This window comes from Arvicola amphibius, chromosome 2 (genome assembly GCF_903992535.2).
Source record: "Arvicola amphibius chromosome 2, mArvAmp1.2, whole genome shotgun sequence".
Lineage (NCBI taxonomy): Eukaryota > Metazoa > Chordata > Mammalia > Rodentia > Cricetidae > Arvicola > Arvicola amphibius.
In genome coordinates this window covers 130,786,593-130,808,164 of record NC_052048.2, presented here as the reverse complement: position 1 = coordinate 130,808,164, position 21,572 = coordinate 130,786,593, and the positions used below count along the sequence as shown (strand labels likewise).

General features: G+C 42.5%; 1 protein-coding gene across 2 annotated transcripts in view; it reads left to right on the top strand.

Moving 5' to 3' along the window:
- Positions 1–21,572, top strand: part of Babam2 (BRISC and BRCA1 A complex member 2) — a 381,270-nt gene that overhangs the window by 92,065 nt on the left and 267,633 nt on the right. For both annotated transcript variants that reach the window (XM_038320567.2, XM_038320568.2), the window contains exon 4: positions 372–466. In XM_038320567.2, the coding sequence (XP_038176495.1) occupies positions 372–466 (95 nt within the window). The remainder of the gene's footprint in view (positions 1–371; positions 467–21,572) is intronic.

Below are 21,572 nucleotides of genomic sequence, written 5' to 3'. Positions count from 1 at the left end.
GTTTAATTTCTACAAGGCAAGGACTGTGTTTATACAGAATCAGTTTCCAGTAAAGGCTTCTTAATTAGCAGGCAGTGATTGGACAGTTGTGTTTCCTGTAAAAAAATAATCAGCGTGTGTGCTGCATGGGGCTGCTTCTACAATCCTACTAGGATATTTATATTCATAGTGTATTGCACTTTTTTGATTGCTTATTATGGATGGTAATTTCAAAGAGGATATCAGTTCCTTTATCTGAAGAATTAATCATTCAGAAAGTACTTTTCAAATTTATTTCTTAAACTAAATATGTTTCTTCAAGTTTTTCTGATGTATTCTTCAGACTGTCCATTTGCAAGGTAATAAGATCTTGTCATTTTTCTATATTTCAGGGGACATAATTTTCAATGCTCAGTACCCAGAGCTGCCCCCCGATTTCATCTTTGGAGAGGATGCTGAATTCCTGCCAGACCCCTCTGCTCTACATGTGAGTACCATAGTCTCACTTTCATGGCCTTTGTTGAAAAGAAAACAAAATTGGCATTGATAATCACTTAGTCACATGTAGTCTCCCCTCTGCGAAATAGTGCAGCTCTTCGTGTGCCAAAATAGTCAAAGAAGAGAGATTTTCGTCATAGTTTTACTTTGGGACCATTTCAAATTAACTCTACAGTATTGGTTGAAATAATTTTTCTTCAACTTAAGGACACATTGAAGACATTTCCTTGGTTCTGACCTGATAGTTCATGCCTGCAGTCAGTTTTCCAGTGTTTACTAACACTTCAACAAAATGCTGATTGGAAGAGTGTTTCTTGGCTTTTTAAGAGGAAATAAAAGTGGCAGATTTGGACTGCACATCTGTTGTCTTAGTGTCACCTCAAGGGAAGACTAGACTGAATGTTTTGTAGTAAGGCAAACCCAAGCCTTGTAATAAAACATCCAACATTTCTGGAATTAAAGTAAGAAGACTTTCCATTAGGGGAAAAAGGTCATGGTACCTGTCAGAGCATATACAGTCTGTTTAACACTTGGTTTTTCTGCATGACTGATAAAGAATGGGTGCCATTTTGTCTAAATGTTTCTTTCATTTTCAAATTCAAATATGCTGTAATAGCTATATTAATCAGAGAGGTTTAATTGTTGATTAAAACTATTTTCTCAGTTTGACTTCTGGATTTTATTTTTTGGTTCATTCAAACTCTATTTGATAGTTTAATGACCTACTTTGGTCTTCCATTTAAAGGTGAGTGTTGTGATGTGAAAAAAAAGGCCTTCAAAGGTTGTGGCACTATTAGGAGGTGTGTCTTGTTGGAGTAGGTGTTGTCTTGTTGAAGGAAGTGAGTCACTGTGGAGGCAGACTTTGAGGTCTCATATATGTTCAAGTCACGCCCAGTGAGACAGTCTACTTCCTGCTGCCTGCATATCAACATGTAGCAGCTACCTTTCCAGTACCATGTCTGCCTGCACACTACCATGTTGTGCCATGATGATAATGGGCGTTCCTCTGAACTGTAAGTGAGCTACCACAATTAAATGTTTCCTTCAAGAGTTACCATGATCATGGTGTCTCTTCCCTGCAATAGAAACCCTAAGACAGCAAGGTACTAGCTAAAGCCTAAAGAATTATATTAAGTTTCATACAGCTGTGAGAATACTGTTGACAGGAGTGGGATGAGTTTGTTGAAAGGTTTTTAATAATTGTACATAAATTTCTTTTTGATTAAAAAACTTTTCTAGTTAAATGCTGCCTCTTTAGAAACCATGGAGTTGGTGTTGACCGTATGTATAATTGAGAGGCCCACCTGCAGTAGATGTGACCTGAGCATCACTGTATAGTCTCTCCTGTCTGAAATATGCCCGGTGGAGGGAGGCATATACTAGAAGCCAAAGAAGCATTGCATCGAAGTGTCCCTGGAATTTACAGTAGGTCTTCAGAGAAAACTGTGTGGAGGAGGTGATGTTTGTCCTCCTCCTTCAGAAGTGAAGGAAGAGTGAGATTATGAGGGAGAGTCCCAGTAGGTGCGCGGCTGAAGCACGTGTGAGGCCGTGTTCATGTGGTATCTTGTAGAAAAGGGCACTGAGATTTGCTGAGGTGTGTGTGCACATCAAACAGACCTACAAAGTGTAGGTGCATTTGTTGGAGTCTAGGGTTTCTATTCCTTTGATAAAACAGCATTGCTAAAGGGTTTGTTTTATCTTACAAGTTTACAACCATTATTCAGGGAAGTTGGGGTGAGAACCCAAGTCAGGAACTTGGAGGCAGAAACTCATGTAGAGGCCATGGAGGAAGGCTGCTTTTTGGACTTGCTCAACCTGCCCTTTAACACACCCCAAGCTACCTACCCAGGGATGGCATCACCCACAGTGGTGTGGGCTCTCCCACATGAGTCACTAATCAGGAAATGCTCCACAGGCTTGCCTACAGGCCAGTCTCCTGGAGACATTCTCTCAGTTGAGCGTCCTTCCACCCAGACGACTCCAGCTTGTGTCCAGTGGACATAAAAGTAGCCAGCACAGGGACATTGGTGGAGTACATCGCTGGCCTAGAGCTACTGAAAGAAGAGAATAGACCTTCCTGATGCAAACTTGTTTCATGTGATCGATGATCTAAGACCAGAATAAAACCTATGGCAGAGAGAAAGCATTAGATAACACAAGGAAGATCACTGGGATGGAAAGGGTAAGAAGGAGCATTCCAGCCTGGTTTTGGAATTGACTTTACAATTTGCAGTGTTTGTCTTCAGTATTGGCAAGCATGGGGAATGGAGAATTTAAGAGCTAGAAAGGCCTAAGATTCACCGTACTCCACTCTTCTATCCTAGTGCTGAAGGAACTCCAGTAGATTTAGGGAATTCTGTAGCACAGCTGATATGGCAGTTCCACTCTTCTGATGATGTTTCATCCCTGGGTGAAGTTCTCAGAAATGCTTCTGAGAAATAAGCTGATTAAGAACTGTGTGAGGGTGGGGGGTGGGGAAGGGCAATAACAGTGCACTGCATCCAAGAGGAAGAATGCAAATCCAGGGGAGCACTTTCTTCCTAGAGATGGTGGATTGAGAGCCCCAGGAGTGGGTCAGACAAGCCCAGCGAGGCAATCAGAGCACACTTGTAAAGGTGCACACTTGATACCTGTCTTATTGAAACACTAGGGCAGGAGAAAATGTAGCCCCGGTCTCCAGCAGCCATTTCTCTAGTCACAGTGTGCCCTCCGAGGCTTGGCCCTCAGTGCTAATAGGTTAGCATTTAGTTTTGTATTCAACCCAGACTCCTCTCCTCTTCTCTTGAGGAGTAGCCTCGCTGCCTTGTCTACAAGTTGAAGGAAAGGGAATTTTATCTTATTACCTGTGGGGAGGGAGACAGCCTATGCCCTAACTTCCCAAGATTTTCTACCAGAAGTACTAGGTATAGAAAGGGAGTTTGCACCCTTATAATCTAGGACTATAGTCCATAATATGTCCTTTGGCAAGTATGAAATTTGCTTTAAGTTACTAGGCTTCATCATTAAAATTCATGAGAAAAGTTGCATCCAGTTCTGTGATGTATCCATATTTTAATGTAAAAATATATTAAATTATAATCATTAGTAAAAAATGAACTCTCCAGTACGGTCCAGCTTGAGAAACATAGTTTTAGAGAAATTTATTCTACTTATTTAAACTGGCTCTTCTCCAAAAAGTGAGGTGGCTTAAATAAGGAGCATGGGTACAGGAAAGAGAAGTAAATGCGGGCTTCCAAGATCAGCTGAAGCCTCCGCTTCCTAAGCTCAGACTCATCATTGAAGGAGGTGAGTTCTGTGAAGGAAGCAGTGTGTATAAAATGCTAGGGACAAAGCATCTCAGATACCACAGACTCATGAAGATATTGAACAAAGGTTTTAGTGGCCCCATGGTTCCCAAGCCTGGATGCATATTAGACTGATTTGAAAATATGGCACAACTCTAGCTTCCCCAGTAGACCCAGAATTAGGTACTCTGGAGAACCCAAGGACTGCCAGTCTTCGGGGATATTTATATGCAGCAGTCTGAACTGTGCTGGGAACCACTGGCTGAATTATCTAGTAACATCTATAACATAGCATCCTTTGCCTTTACTTGACATTGCTCTTCTGAGGTACTGTTTTCTATTTAGGGGATAGCATACGTACATACATATGTATATAATTTTTTAAAAACAATTTTATGACACATAATTTGTATGCCATACGGCTCACCTATTTAAAGTACTAATTTGGTGGTTTTTAGTATATTTGTTGGGCTGTGCAACTGTCACCACAAATTACGGCATCTTGTCATCATACTGAAAAGAAACGCCAAACCTATCAGCAGTTACTTTCCTATCCTTCCCACCCTAGGAAAACACTGATTTGTATTCTGTTTTTATGGATTTGCTTATTTTGAACATTTCATGTAAATAGAAATAATTTTAGCCAGGCGGTGGTGGCGCATGCCTTTAATCCCAGCACTTGGGGACAGAGTTAGGTGAATCTCTGCATTAAAGGCCAGCCTGATCTACAAAGTGAGTTCTAGGACAGCCAGGGCTACACAGAGAAACCCTGTCTTGAAAAAGAAAAAAAAACTTTCATATATATGTACACACATATAATCCTTTCGGACTGTTTTCACTAGGCACACTTATTTTTTTATTGTCAAAAAATATTCTATTATATGTGTACACCACATTTTATTTATTTATTTGTCAGTTGATGGCCACTAGGGTTGTTTCTTTTGGTTGTTGATGCTGCTGATATCGTAAAGGCATCCTTTTGTTTTTTTCTTGGCTATATCCCTAGGATTAGAATTACAGGACCAAGCAGTAACTCTGTTTTTAACGTTTTGAATGCACAGACTGTCTTCAGAATTACTTGTACAATTTTGTATTCCTAGCTAGAGTAGTGTATAAGTGTCTGCTTTCTCTGGCTCCTCACTAGTACTTACTATTGTGTGTCTTTTTAGCTAGTCATCACTGGTAGTGTTGAGTAAATAGTCTTTCCTTGGAGTTTGGGTTTGTGCTGCTTTGATGAAAAATGATTTGAGTATTCATGTTTTTCTTGGCATATCTTCTTTGGAGAATGTCTGTTAAGATCCTTTGCCTATTTTAACATTTTTTTTCTTTTTTCGCAATATATTTTTGGTACAAGTTTTTCATCATATACATGGTTGGCCAGATTTTTCCCCCATTCCATGGATTTTCTTTTTGCTCTGTAGGTGTGGTCTGTGTGCCTGTGTATGTGTATATTTGTGTACATTTGTAGAGGCCAGCTGTCAACTTAGGTATCTTATGTCTCTACCTTGCTTTTTGAGACAGGGTCTCTCAGAGAATCCAGAGCTCATCATCTCTGCTGTATTCACTGTCTCTATCCATTCTGCCTGTGCTGGACAGCAGGTACATGTGGTGGCGCCTGACTTTTATATAGATGCTAGGGACCTAAGCTCAGATCCTCATGATCTGAGTTTGTGCACCTTACCCTCTGACCCATTAAAGAGAAGTTTTAGATTTTGATGAATTTAAATTTATCTTTTTTTTTGTTTCCTGTGCTTTTGATTTTATATTCAAGGAACCATTGCCTAATTCAAGATTATAAAGATTTAGTCTAATATTTTCCTTAAAGAGTTTTATTACTTTTACTATCATATTTAGGTATTTGATCCATTTTGGGTTCATTTTTGTATATGGTGTGAGGTTGATGCCCAGCTTTATTTTGTAAGAGGATATTAGATGTGCTGCACTGTTTATTAGAAAGATTATGTTTTCCTCATTGAATTTTGTTGGCATTTTATTATCCCTAAGTTGATAATAGATGTGAGGGAGTATTTTGGATTCTTAATTTTATTTCCTTGGTCAGTATATGCTTGTTTATTGATTCTATAGTCAGTCTGGAAACCGGGGAATGGGCATTTACATCATTGTTCTTTGCAGCATGGCCTTCACTGTTGTGGGTCCCTTGCCTTGCCATTTAAACTTTAGGTCAACTTGTGAATGTCTGCACAGGATCCAGCTGGAATTTTGATAGGGATTGTATTGAATCTCAGATTAATCTGAGCATTATGCCATCTCAGTAGTGTCGAGTCTTTGTAGTCAGGCACAATGTGAAGTCTCTTCATTTATTCACACTTCCTTTAATTCTTTTGAAAAGTGCTTTGTCATTTGGGGAGTATGAGTTTTACATGTGTGCTTTAGTTATTCTTTTTGGTGCGGCAATAAATGGAATTGTTTCATTTTTAGTTTCTGTTTTTTTATGGTGACAATATAAATTGACTTTTTAGTATTGGTCATATGTTGTGACACCTTACAGTGTAAGATCTTAGTGTAAAATTTCTTTTCTACTGAGCAAAAAAATTTCACATTTTTAAAAAACATTTTCAGCCTTTTTGAGGTAGACCAATATGTTGGGGAAGCTGGCTCAGTGCATATTTTGAGACCTTGAGATGTGATGATAAAATGGTACCACTGCTTTTCCTTTCATCTCAAAATGAAGCTTAAAGCATTTCCTAAGACAAAAATGGAAACAGCTTTGTAATAGATTCAAGATTATATTGGAGAGTTGCATTTAAAGTTAACACTTGTAAATTCTAGTAGAATTACCTCATGCTTTTATATTGTATAAGCTAATAATTCAGCCATCAAACAATTTAATTAGACTTAATTAAAAATTAAGATACGGAGCTCCAGGTAGTTGACCTGAGACCTGGCCTCTAGGTGTGTTCCCTGGGTAGTTGGGTAGATAGACCCCAAACGTTATTTTATTGCTTAGGAAAATTATCAAAATAAAATAAACTTCATTGTAGAGGGAAGAGTTGAGATGTCTTGGGAGGTTGGTAATGGAGACTTTTTCATGCCCTGAAGGTCATCCAGATCAGTTCAGAGACATCTTCTCAGGGGTCCTTCCTGGTGATCAGTGATTAGGGAGGCTCTTATTGTAGAGCCTTCTCCTATTTGCTCTTTTGCTTTGTACCGTATGCCAGAGCATTTGCTGATACAGAGGCAGTTCTGCATTGCAGGCCGGTTTGCCAGTTGTCATTTTCTTCTCATGTTCCATTCTGCTAGTCCTGGCCATATATTATATTATGTGTAAGGCATAACTCTTTCGTAGCTGCTTTTAACATACAAACTAACAAAAGGCACATTAATGAAAATTCTACCTACTAGTAGCTTTTGATTGTGCATGTATTCAGTGCTGTATAATATTGAATTGAACTCAAAAAGGCTGAGTTTTAGGGAGGTAAGACATAGATACAGGAAAAAGTATGCCAAGGTATTATATAAAGTTGGAATAATTGTTACAAAGGAATTCTATAGGATAGTTAAACAGAGGCTTTATATACACACATATAGTATATGTCTATTATATGAGAAAAATGATGCTCAATAAAAAGGCCAAGGATCTATTATAATGAGAAGGAATATTTTCATAGGTTGGAATTAGTGTGCTGAGACTCAGTGGTGGCTATCACCCAATAGCTTCTCTCACCTTGCTTCCTTCCACACTGTTCTTGACCAACTGCTGACCCTCCAGCCGCAGAGACCTCTTAACATTCTAAACACACTACACCTTTGGACCTTTTTCTTCTCTACATGCTATTGATTTTCGTTTCTGCTTGAAGTCTCCTCCCAGTCACCAGACTAGCTTTCCCCCACTTCCTTCCAATACCATATCAAGAATGCCTTCCGTAAGCAGTGTGGCAGTTTCTCAGGAAATTCGGGATCAACCTACCCCAGGACCCAGCAATTCCACTATTGGGAATCTACCCAAGAGATGCCCAATCATACAACAAAAGCATATGCTCATCTATGTTCATAGCAGCATTATTTGTAATAGCCAGATCCTGGAAACAACCTAGATGCCCTTCAGTGGAAGAATGGATGAAGAAACTGTGGAATATATACATGCTAGAATACTACTCAGCGGTAAAAAACAATGACATCTTGAATTTTGCAGGCAAATGGATGGAAATAGAAAACACTATTCTGAGTGAGGTAACCCAGACCCAAAAAGATGAACATGGGATGTACTCACTCATAATCGGTTTCTAGCCGTAATTAAAGGACATCGAGCCTATAAATTTGGGATCCTTGAGAAGATAATAAGAAGGTGAACTCCCAAAAAAAGATATAGTAATCCTCCTGGATATTGGAAGTAGACACGATCGCCAGGCAAAATTGGGAACTTGAGGGTTGGGCGAGACTGGGCCAAGGGAAGATGGGGAGAGAAAAGTGTGAAGGGGAGAATGGGGGGAGCTCGGAGGAATGGGGTGCTTGGGATGTAGGGGGGGGGTGGATATGGGAGCAGGGAAGCATATATCTTAATTTAAGGAGCTACCTGAGGGTTGTCAAGAGACTTGACCCTGGAGGGGTTCCCAGGTTTCCAGGGAGACGCCCCCAGTTGGTTCCTTGGGCAGCTGAGGAGAGGGAGCCTGAAAAGGCCAGTGCCTATAGCCATACTGATGAATTTCTTGCATATCGCCGTGGAGCCTCCACCTGACGATGGATGGAGAGGATGACGGAGCCCCACATTGGAGCACCGGACTGAGCTCCCGGGGTCCTGGTGAGGAGCAGAGGGAGAGAGAGCATGAGAAGGAAAGTCAGGACTGTGAGGGAACCTCCAGCTGGCTACAGATGGGGAAGGTGACTGAGCCCCACGTTGAAGCACTGGACTGGGCTCCCAGGGTCCTGGTGGGGAGCAGAGGGAGCGAGAACATGAGGGAGAGGGTCAGGAACGTGAGGGGTGCGTTCACTCATGGAGACGGTGGGACAGAACTAAGGGGAGATCACCAGCTCCAGTTGGAATGGGACTGGTGGATCATGCGACCGGGCCCGTCTCTCTGAATGTGGCCAACGGCGGGGGCTGACTGAGAGGCAAAGGACAATGGCGCTGGGCTCTGATTCTTCTGCGTGGACGGGCTCTGTGGGAGCCTTCTCGGCTTGGTCGATCACCTTCCTGGACCTGGGGGGAGTTGAGAGGACCTTGGACTTGGCATGGAGTGGGGAACCCTGGTGGCTCCTTGGCCTTGAGAGGGAGGGAGGGGAGGTGTGGGTGGAGGGAAGGGGAGGGAGGGGGGAGAAGGAGGGGAGGGAAGGGGGAGGAGGAGCGGAGGGGGGGGAGGAGGAGGGAAGGAGATGGAAATTTTTAAATATAAAAAAAATAAACCATGAGAAAAAAAAAAGAATATAATATCTAAAAAGAGAAAAAAAAAAAAAAAGAATGCCTTCCGTGATTTCCCTACACAATGCCGTAACACTTTTGTACTCTCTGACCTTTACCGCACTCCTTACTTCTCTTACTACCGTATAGTAATCTTTAGATGCTTATTTGGTGTTTGTCTTTCCTAGGGTGACCAGCTTCCCTGATTTGCCTGAGACTGGTATTTGTGAGATGCAGGACATTTATTGTTAAACCACCACAGTCCTTAGACTGCTGGGATAGAGGGTTGTCCTTGTCTCTTACCCAGCGTGGAAAGAAACATTAGTAGAGAATAGATTAGTTTTGTTCTACCAGAGATGCATAGTACATGCTCATTAGAGGAACAGGTTTCCTTTAAGGTTGTGTAGTCATAACCTTGCTGATTTCTAAAACTAGGAGGTAGACTCTTGATACAATTATAAAATAGTAGGAAAAATTTCCATGTAGAAACCTTTGGAGGGTGGAAATCAGTTACCAGAATGCTTAAAGTAATGCTTCTCAGCCCAGTCTTGCAACACCCTGTGGTATGCTCAGCTGCCTCCAAGGCTGTTTTGAAATTCTTTTCCCCAAAGTAATAATGATAATTCATTTTAATTCAAAATAAGGTTGCATAAAGGAGGAAAGTCGGATCATAAATCTGGATGGGAAGAGCATGTGGGCAGTTCTAGGAGGATGGAAAAGCAGTGCAGTGACTTCCTGGTCTGAAGGTGGGGTTGACTTGGTTCCTGGGGCAAGGTTTTCAGGGCAGTGATGCTAATGCCACTGATGTTAGTGCCCACTGACTGTTTGAGTCCTCCATTGATTATTCTGCTTGCACTGAATGTGACTTTGCTCAGCCATCTTGCTTTTCCTTCTTTGTTCCCCACAGTGCTGTCTACAGAATGACACTTTCTAAATAGGTCCCTATAAAGTAGTTACCTGCCCTGTGTACTTGAAATACATACCACAAATGTACTGAAATGAAATGGACCGCATTTCATACTACTGAAAAATGCCAGTCAGATGCATAGAAAACCTGGACCCTTCCATGTACCTGGACCTCTAACGTGTAACATGGAAGACTCCCATTTTTACATCTTTATTTCCTGTTGTTTCATGTGTCACTTGAGACTTGTAAAGGATTCATCTTTGACCCTCAGGCTGGACATGTGCTTAAGACAGACAAGTAGGAGGTTTGCACGGTGGGGTGGCGAGTATAGGGATGAAAGTGTAAGCACAGCTACAGCTACCGTGGGAACGAAGACAAGGGCCTTTTACAAATCTGTGCATGCGTGGTTAGCCGAAGGGCCTTAGAAACATATCAGCCGAGTGTCTGCTCATTTGTACTGTTTTCAGGGCTGTGTGCTGGCCAGGCAAGCGTTGTATTCCTGAGCTCAACCTCTACCCCCCATCCAAGTACTCGTCAGACTACTTTAATGTAACTGTTAGTGATGAGTAACACACAGAGAAGAGAACACAAGTCCAAAGTATGGAGCATGATGAGTTTCCAAACCTGAACTAGGATCCAAATGAGGAAATAGAACTTGCTCCACATCTGGAAGCTCTGCTCAAGCCCCCTTCCATCTCTTAGGCCCACCCACCTAAGAGTGAACACTATACTGGCTTGTAGCATTTGATTAGTTTTACCCTCTTTAATTGTCATACAAATTGTCTCAGACAATTTTATTAGTTCGATTGTGTCTGGCTTCTTTCTCTTCTTTCTCCCATGTAGTTTTCTTCCGTCATACTGTGGATGCTCACTGATGATAGTATTCCCTTGTACTGACATACCAGTTTATCTGTTCTGTGCGGTGGGCGCTTCACCGACTTCTCTCATCTCCTGCTCTTGTGAACAGCGCTGCTGTGCCTGGGCTGCTTTTCCCAGTAGCAGCCCTGTGCATTCTCGATGGTGCATATCACAAGGTGGATCTACGTGGCCATAAGTTGGGCATAGATCCCTTAGCGATTCCTCAGCTTTTCTAGTTTATCAGTCAGGATCTAGTCAGGTGATAGAAATTACACTAGTAATTGAATAGGGAACATTTAATATACAGAATTGTTAATTATTGAAAAAAGTAAGAGACTGCTAAAGAATGTAAGCCTAATAGTGTGGAAGAATTATTTGAGGCCAAAGGAGATGTCTCCAAAGGAACAACACACTTAGAACCCCCCCCCTCCCTTTCCATTCCCTCTTGTGACCCAGGTCTCACAATTTCCATTTATTTGTTAGGAGAAGGTGTGGTACAGCCCTCCAGAAGATGGCAGCCTTCATTGCAGGTGCTGTTGGTGGCCTACTGGGCCTTTTAGGAGCGATAGGAGAATGAGGTGGGTGCTGCTCAGTGAGACAGGCTGCACAGTGGGTCCTGGAGAGTGGGCACCACGGGGTCTGCTAAGGGACCTTGACACAGCTCCCATCTGAGGAAGATGAGAGTCCATCAGGTCTAGATGCAGGATGCGAAGCTCCCACTCTGCTGTACCCCTCTCTCTTCCCATGTCCCTCCCTGTGTTGACAGGCTGGCCATTGTGAGCTATCAAAAGGAAAGCTGCTTTGCCTGGCAGAAGAGGGGACAGAGGAGGTGAGAGGTGGAAAATGAGCGAGCACATTTAGATAATACCCAACTTAGCACCCGATGTATTAGTTTGTTTTCTTAAACTTGTATAATAACTTCTTAATTCTGAGAACAGCATTTTTTTAAGGCTCCAATTCTCTCTGACCCTTTTCTTTTTTAAAGTGGGGGGGGGAGTGGAATAAGTCATTTTTATTTTAGCTAATATTGGAACAAAAAGCATACATAAACAAGAACCCAGTGAGCAAACCCTCATCTTGGAACCTCCTCCAGGCATCAAGCCTGGGAAGCCAGGCAGGCCCTCAGAGTCCCTGCTATAGGGGGAAGGGTCGCTTGTTCATCCCGGCTGCCCAGCCATGAAATAACCACTCAGAAAACCATATTATTTGCAATACTGTTTGACCAATAGCTTAAGTGTATTTCTGGCTAAACTCATATCCTAAACTAACCCATCTCTATTATTCTATATATCACCACGTGGCAGTGGCTTACTGGGTAATGTTCCCAATGTCTGTCTCCTGCAGCTCCATGGTGTCTCTCTCTCTGCCTTCCTTCTCCCAGCATTTAGTCCAGTTCCCCGCTCCCTGCCTACATAAGTTCTGCCCTATCAACAGGCCAAGGCAGTTTCTTTATTCATAACCAATAAAAGCAACACATAGACAGAAGGACTTCCCACACCACCCTGCTCAGTTGCTTCTGTCAGCCCCCAGTGTTCCTGAATGCTCCAGGTGCAGTTGGACTTTACTTCTCCCGTTTGTCCTTTTCTGCAACTAAGAGTTCTCTGGTGAATTTATCTTTCCTTCGTGTCTACGGAGTCTTCTTCATTTTCTTGCTCATGTTTATTTTCAAGTCCTTGTGACTAATTCTAATATCTGGATTAACCTTGAGTGTGTGTTTTGTCTCCTTTTTTCCTTATCAGTTGCATGACTCTGTGTTTGGTAGCTCTTGTAGTTGATGTAAACACCAGATAGTTCAGTTAAAAAATGGCAGCAGCTCCAGAGGGTGCTGTTTTCTAAGAGAGAGGGAGAGAGGGCGAATGGGTGGAGGGAATAGAGACAGAGAGAGACAGAGACACACAGAGAGACAGAAACACAGAAACACATACACACAGAGAGGGAGAGACAGGAGAGAGAGAGAGAGAGAGAGAGAGAGAGAGAGAGAGAGAGAGAGAGAGAGAGAGAGAGAGAGAGAGAGAGAGAGAGAGAATTGTTCTTGCGGATAGGCAACTAAGCTGATCATTTCAGGGCAGAGACTTTGCTGAGTTTGGATGATTTATGGCTTAGGTAGAGCCACTCCTGTTTGTGATGAGGCTGTCCAGGTCAGCCCTGAAGCCTGGAGTGCTCAGTCTTTTGAGACAATGCTACATGCCTTACTCTATGTATTTTTAAATCAATTTTTATCAAATATTTAAACACATAGACAGTAAAGATCTTTACCCCCAGGGAACCTACATTTTAAATTTTGTCTTGCCCCACCGTTTCCATGGGTGAACGCACCCCAGATCACCAACTCCAGTTGGAATGGGACTGATGGAACATGCGACCAAACCGGACTCTCTGAATGTGGCCAACGGTGGAGGCTGACTGAGAAGCCAAGGACAATGGCGCTGGGCTTTGATTCTTCTGCATGGACGGGCTCTGTAGGAGCCTTGTCAGCTTGGGTGCTCACCTTCCTGGACCTGGGGGGAGTTGGGAGGACCTTGGACTTAACCTAGAGTAGGGAACCCTGATGGCTCCTTGGCCTGGAGAGGGAGGGAGTGGGGGTAAGGGTAGAGGGGAGGGGAGGGAAGGGGAAGGAGGAGAGGAGGAGATGGAAATTTTTAATAAAAAAATGATAAAAAAGAAACCCCCCAAAATAAATTTTGTCTTGCATAACTGCAGATATCTCTGCTTCACAGAGTTTTCTCAAGTTTCAGCAGTGTTGAGCTGCATCACAAGTCACAGAATTTTGAGGGGAACTCCATTCTTATTTGAGGTCTCTCTGCCAGACGTTGTCCTGGTTTCCCCGAGCTACTGCATCAGCTCTTGCCTGGTCAGTGACTGGATCCTAGTCCATCCAAGGGCCAGTTTGACATGTCTCTGGGTGAGGTGGCTGCTGTCAGTTCTTCTTGAGGTTCTCTGTCTCGCTTCTACAGAGAGTGGATGACTCCAGAGAAATATCCATGCTGTAGCAAAGCTTCAGGCTGTCCTTGTTCAGAGCGCTGGTCTGTGCAAAGCCACCACAGCCCACGAGGAAGCATGTCAGTTCTATTTTAGAACATGTCATTTTACTTTGAAAATGTCATTTTTATCATTTTCTTTCAAAGCAAATGTATAAATCTATAAAAACTTTAGTCAACTATGAATGCCACACAGAATTCTGAGGTGATTGTTCAGTCTGTAAAGTATGTGCCTTCAAAGCCCAAGTAAAACTGGGTGAAGTTGAATGCACCTTTTTTTTTCTTTTTTTTGGGGGGGGGGGTTGACACAGGGTTTCGCTGTAGCTTTGGAGCCTGACTTGGTACTAACTTTTGTTGACCAGGCTGGCCTCAAACTCACAGAGATCCACCTGCCTCTGCCTCCTGAGTGCTGGGATTAAAGGTGTGCACCACCACTGCCGGATAGAATGCCCTTATACCAGAGATGCTGAGACGGGGACAGAGACAGATGGACCTCTGGAGCCTGCTGGCCAGCTAGCTTGCTATGATCGGTGAAGCTCGGGCATATGAGAGAATCTGTGCTTGAAGAAAGACACCAGAAGTTGTCCTCTGGTCGCCACATGCCTATACCTGTACCTGCACACCCACCATCCCTCACATGAATGCTACACACAGCTACCCAGGAAAGAAAGAATACAGAGTTCAACAAGATTAATTATTGATAAGATGCTAAAAAATTGTTGACCAAACATTGGAAAACTAAAAAAGATTCCATAACAGTGTACTTCTTTTATTATGGAAATCTTGATACCTAAGTCTCAGTAGATTTTCCTGATGTCAAATTAAGGATGTTATTTCTGGAGGTCAGCTCTGGTTCTTCTGAGTTGAGTGCAGCTTATAATAATGAATCCATCAGTAAATGACCTATCTGAGTGTGAGAGAGTGACGAGACATTTTGATGGCAAATTGATTTAGGAGCTGGTGAGACAGAAGGTCTAGGAGTACTTATGTCCATGAAGGTCTATGAGTCCTTCTGTTTGTGAAGGTCTATGAGTCCTTCTGTCTGTGAAGGTCTCTGAGTCCTTCTGTCTGCGAAGATCTATGAGTCCTGACTGTGAAGGACTATGAGTCCTTCTCTCTGTGAAGGCCTATGAGTACATTGTCTATTTTGACTTATTAGCTGTAGACATCCTTTATGAGATGGGAAAAAAGTTGATCTCTTTTCTTTTCTCCTTTTAAAATTGTCCTCCCTAAGGTAGATAGTGAAGGGCTCTTGGTTTAAAAACTATGGTTTATGATTTTATCTGCTTTTCCAAATTGTTGCTCTCACAGCCAGTTGTGGATTAGGGACTGTTAATATGCGCACACACATAATTTTGAAAGCATTTGTCGTAAACAAGACTTTAAAACATAGTCGTAGAGAAACAGAGCATCTTGGAAGTATAAACAAGGTACCTTAAAAATGCTGCTGCCCATAGACAAGTGGAAAAAGGCAAACTAAGTTATTTTTTGAAATCCAATGGAAAATAAAACATTTGGCAGATGTTGTCAGTTTTGATTTACTCAACTGAATTTGTAAAAATGTTTTTGGGAAAAAGAGTTACTGAGTTGGGACTAAATCGTTGCCATTCATGAATACTATTTTCCAGAGGAGGCCCAGTGAAGAGTTCTGAAGGTTGGCATATCCTTCGTGGTTATGTCTCTTTTATGTCCTCTATCACCTCCTGTTCCCTCCACAACTCCTCTCATGGCTTTGATGTTTATAGTATGATAATGCATTATTATTGTTGTTATTATGTGTTTGTTTTGAGACAGGGTCTCACTGTGTAGCCTTGGTTGTCTTGGAACACACTCTGTAGACCAAGCTGGCCTTGAACCTACAGAGATCCTTCTGCCTCTGCCTTCCAAGTGCTTAAATTTTGTAACTAAAGTTGTGTCCCATGTATTTGTATTTTTAATGACATGTAAAATTTATATGTGTCAAGACATACACAATCCCTCGATGATTCCAAACAATGCAGGGCCAAGTCTTAACATTTTAGAATTTATCTTTTTCTTGGTGTTTTCCTTGTCTGTGCCACATGCACATGGATCCTTTGAATCTCCCATATCTTTTCAGTTGCTAACTTTATGGATCGTCAAGCTTTTCTCCTAGGACAGGTATCTTAGAGAGAGTTACTGCTGTTGCGATGAAACATCATTACCAACAGCAAGTTGCCAGGGGAAGGGTTTATGTCATTCACAGTTCCATATAGCAGTTCATTATCAAAAGCGGTGAAGGCAGGATCCTGCAGGAACTGATGCAGACGTCACTGTGGGGTGCTGCTTTCTGGCTTGCTTTTCCTACTTGTTCAGCCTGCTTTCTTATAGTACCCAGTACCACCAGCCCAGGGAGGGTACCACTCATCATGGGCTGGGCCCTCCCCATTGATCACTCATTAAGGAAATGCCTTATATCCATCTTTTTGAGACATTTTCTTTTTTTGCACAGTTGTTTATTGTCTTAGTCTTTAAGTTAGATGGGTATTGAGAATTATAGATCAATAGTCATCTATGTTTCTCATATTTATAATTAGACTAATCAGGTTCCTTTTTTTTGCTTTATAAATAATACCATTCAAAATTTCCACCTCCTTTCCTCCTCCCTTTGCCCTTTCCCCTCCTCCTCCCTCCTCCCCTTGTTCCTTCCTCCTCCAGACCTAAGAGATGGCAGGGTACCCTGCCCTGTGGGAAGTCTAAGGCCCTCCCCCCTCCATCCAGGCCTAGGAAGGTGTGCATCCAAACAGACTAGGATCTCAAAAAGCCAGTACATGCAGTAGAATCAAAACCCAGTGCCATTATCATTGGCTTCTAGTCAGCCCCCATTGTCAGCCACATTCAGAGAGTTCCGGTTTGATCACATGCTTGTTCAGTCCTAGTTAAGCTAGCCTTGGTGAGCTCCCATTAGATCGGTCACACCGTCTCAGTGGGTGGATGCACCCATGAGGTTCTGACTTCCTTGTTCATCTTCTCCTTCCTTCTACTCTTCATCTGGACCTTGGGAGCTCAGTCCGGTGCTTCAATGTGGGTCTCTGTCTCTGTCTCCATCCATTGCCGGACGAAGGTTCTATGGTGATATTCAGGATATTCATCAGAGTGGCTATGTGACAAGGCCAGTTCAGGCACCCTCTCCTCTACTGCCCAAGGACCAAGCTAGGGACATCCCCTTGGACACCTGGGAACCCATCTAGAGCCAAGTCTCTTGCCAACCCTAAAATGGCTCCCTTAATTAAGATATCATCTTCCCTGCTCCCATATCTGCCTTTCCTCCATCTCAACCATCCCACTCCTCCAAGAGGTGGTTGTGGCAAAAACCATAAGATATGTAGACCCCAGCTCCTTAAACTGTGAGTCACACTTATCATACACACGCAATGAGCCTGAACTCCCCCTGCATTGCATGACTTTCCTGCAGACTTGCTTCTGAGTATGCAGCAGGTGCACTTCCCACATGAGAGTGCCAACCCGCACACTGTGCCGTGTCAGATACTGACTGCAACAAGATTGTTGCAGACTGGGGACTGTGGGAGAGTATAAATTACATCCAGTATCTTTCTAATTGCTGAATTGCAGAAAATAAAGACTTGTGTTTTCTTAATGTCATTTCTCATCCTGTAAGTATCGAATTAGTGTATCTTTATATTGTGATAGAATATTGATGGGAAACAAAACAAAAAAGAAGCCACTCTTTGAGTTGTTGACTTGCATGCCACCAGAAATTAATGAATGACTTTCAGCTAAGAAATAGGACAGAATTTCCAGCAATTGCTGAAAAGGCCCTAAACATACTTCTGCCATTTTTGTGCTATATAATTATGTGAAGCAACATTCTTAGCTTTGACAAATAAAAATTGATCAACTCTGAAGAACGTTAAAGAGTTTCTACATCCTGCAGCATCAAACATCCAGCCAAGATTTAATTCTCTATGCAAAAATAAACATGCACACCTCTTTTATTAGTGTTAAATTTACTTTCACCTTAAATGAATGGTAAAATTTATTTTATAATTTTTATAAAACTATATGTATACCAAAGGTTTGTTTAAGTAACTTTCTTTAGGAGTTATTGTGAGTATAATTTTTATTTGTAGACCCACTTTATATTCATGTATATTGGGGATCACATTCAAATTTCTCAGGCAAGGAAAAGGTCACAAGTGGAAAACAATGTTAAGAGCCCTGGTTTAGACTATAATGTTAAGCTGAATGGTACTCATTGCTAGTTTTCGTCATGGTTTAAAAACTGTTTGCTTTATTTGTTGTTATTTTGTGTTCCTGTGAAGGGGTGGTGCCCATGCCACAGTGCATGTGTGAAGGTCTGCCGATATCATGGTGGAGTTGATTTTTTTTTCCTCCGTTTATATGGGGTTCTGGGGCCGAAACTTAGGGAGCTAGGCTTGTGCAGCAACTTAAGCCACCGAGGCATCTCAGAACTCGAGTTGTTCTGTGATTTAAGAAGCTCCCACAGATTTGGAATTTGACATCCCCCCCCAGCGTGGTTTACCCACGTATTGAAGCTTTTGTGAGATGTTTATAATGTGAGAATTTTTCTTTTTCCAAAATTACAATATTGAAGATTCCAGAATTTTTTTTATTTATTAGATTTTTTTTTTAAAAAAAAATACCAGTCCAAATTCCCACTCCCTCCCCTCTTCCCATTCCCTCCACGCACCCTCCCACTCCACCACCCTCTAATCCTTAGAGAAGGTGCGGCACTTTGCTTTGTGAAAGATCCATGGCCCTCTCTACTACATCTAGACTGAGCAAGGTATACATCCAAAGAGAATAGAATCCTCAAAAGCCCGTACATGCAGTAGAGATAAATCTCAGTGCCACTGCCAGTGGCCCCTCAGTCTGCCCCAGTCATGCAACTGTCAACCCCATTCAGAGGGACTAGTTTGATCCTATGCTTATTCCTTCCCAGTACAGCTGGAGTTGTTGAGCTCCCATTAGCTCAGGTAGACTGTTTCAGTGGATGAACCCTTCATGGTCTTGACCTCTTTACTCATGTTCTCATTCCTTCTACTCTTCAACTGGACCTTGGGAGTTCAGTTCAGTGCTCTGATGTGGGTCTCTGCCTTTGTTTCCATCTGTTGTTGGAGGAAGGTTCTATGGTGATATTTAAGATAATCATCAGTCTGACTACAGGGTAAGGCCAGTTCGGGCACCCTCTCCTCTATTGCTTAGGGGCTTAGCTGGGGTCATCCTTGTGGATTCCTGGAAATTTTTCTAGAGCCAGATTTCTTGCTAACCCCATAATGCTCCCTCAATCAAGATATCCCTTTCCTTGCTCTCGTCTCTGTCCATCCTCCATCTTGATTATGTAGAAGGAAGGGGAGGATGGGAAGAGGAGGGGAGAAGGGGAGGGTTGAGGAGAACTTGAGGGAATGGGATAGTTGAGATGGAGGAAGGCCAGAATTGTTTTTGATGAGTTTAATTTTTCGCCACTTGTTAAATATATTTGTAGAAGTAGGTATGAACTTCATGTGAATAAATCATTTTTTTTTTGGAGGAGTCAAATACTTATGTAATTTTAAAGACGAATGTGTTAGTTGCCACTGGTTCTATCCCCTTGGCATTTCTGAATTAATTATTCCTCAGATTGTAAGGTTGCTTTGTATGCTTTTGGCTTATAGGGGCTCATGAAGGAAAGTTTTTCTTTTTCTTTTTTTTTTAATAAGCATTTGGTTTTAGATGCAGATAATTACTATGGAGATACTAGAGAGAGTTCCTGTGTACCCCACCTGTCCCCTGTTCCTGATACCTTGCAGGGCTCTGATGCACCCGTGACAAACAGTGAGTCAGTATTGCTACCTTGTTATAACTGGAGTCCGGACTGTGCTCTTCAGCTGGTTCCTAGTGTTCATTTGTGATTGTGGGATCCATGTAAGCTGTCACACTCTGTTTCGTCCTCACTCCTGTTCAGGCTCCTCCTGGTCGGGACACCGTTTTGTATTTTTCTTTCTTTTTGTTGGCCTTGGTAGTTCTGAGGAGTAGCCGTTTAGGCAACTGTCCTTCAGTTGGGAGTTATCTGGTGTTTTCTCATGGTGAAGCTGTGGTCATGGACTTTTGACCAGAAGACCTCAGTGATATAGTATCTTAGTTACTCTTCTGCTGTGAAAAACAACACTACAACCAAAAGCCGCTAGGGGAGGAAAAGATTCATTGGCTTATGTATCTTGAATCATAGCTCCTTTAGCGAAGCCAAGGCAGGAACTCATGCAGGGCAGGAACCTGGAGGCGGGGCTGATGCAGAGACCATGGAGAAGTGCTGCTTACTGCCTTGCTCCGTATGAGTTGTTCAGCCTGCTTTCTTTTTTAAAAAAGTTAATTTTTTAACTTTTATTGATTCGTTGTGGATTTCATACCATGTGTTCTGATTCCACTTATCTCTCCATCCCCTTGCATCCACCTCTGCCCTTATAAACTTGCCCACCCTGCAAAAAGCCAAATTTGAAAGAAAAATGAAAACCCGACAAAACAAAGAAACAAAATAAAACGAGGGAGGGAGAAAGGGAGGGAGGGAGGGAGGGATGGAGAGAGAGAAAGAGAGAGAGAGAAGAATTTTGTCCTAGAAGCTATAGTGCGGTCCACTGAGTTTACTCTTTAGTTCATTTATCTTTAATCTTTACTTGCAATCTGCTTTTCTATAGAACCTGGGAGCACCAGCCCAGGGATGGCATCACCCACAATGGGCTGGTCCCTCCCTATCAATCAGTAATTAAGAAAACCTACATGCCTGTCTACAGCCTGGCCTTATGTAGCTATATTTTCAGTTGAAGTTCCCTCCTCTGAGATGACTCTAGAGGTGTCAAGGTGACACTGAACTAGCCAGCACATTCAGTGGCACTGTGTCACATGATATCAAGAGCATTGCACTTTTGATCAGACATTTTGTAGTTGATATTAACTTTGGTCACTTGATTCAAGACCCACACCACGAGAGGGAGCCCATGCCTGACACTGCCCGGATGGCCAGGACTCAGAGGTTGGATAGCCCAGAGACCTAGGATAGAACCAAACATGACTGGCAAAAATTAAAAAAATATTAAAAAAGGTCAGTGAAATGATTCCTAATGATATTCTGCTAAACTCATACCACCTTTACCCCAGCGCAGGACAAATTGTGTGTGGAAGGTTTTGTGGCTGGGTTAATGTCTCTCCACTGGAAGTCCTATCTGATGACAGAAGATGACTGGTTCAGGCTCTGTACCCCCGTTGCCAGGAGTCGTCACTAGTGTCCTCCTTGTTTCAGGGAGTTTCCCCTGCACTAGGTTTCCACATTGCCCTAAAATGCCCCCAATTCCAGGAGTCTTTCTCTCCAACTCCCAACCCTACCTGATCCCTCCTGTTCCCATCCCTACCTGCTCTAGTCCACTTGTGAAGTCTGTTTCCCCTTCCCACAAAGATCCATGCATCCTCCCTTGAGCCTGCCTCGTTACTTAGCCTCTCTGGATCCATGGATTTAGCATGATTATTCTTTACTTAACAACTAATAAGTTTAAGTGAGTACATTCCATGTTTGTCTTCCTAAGTCTGGGTTACCTCACTCAGGATGATCTTTTTCTAGTCCTCTCCATTTGCCTGCAAATTTCATGATGTCATTTTTAAACAACTGAGTAATACTCCTTTGTATAAATATACCACCTTTTCTTTATCTATTCTTTGGTTGAGGCATATCTAGGTTGTTTCCA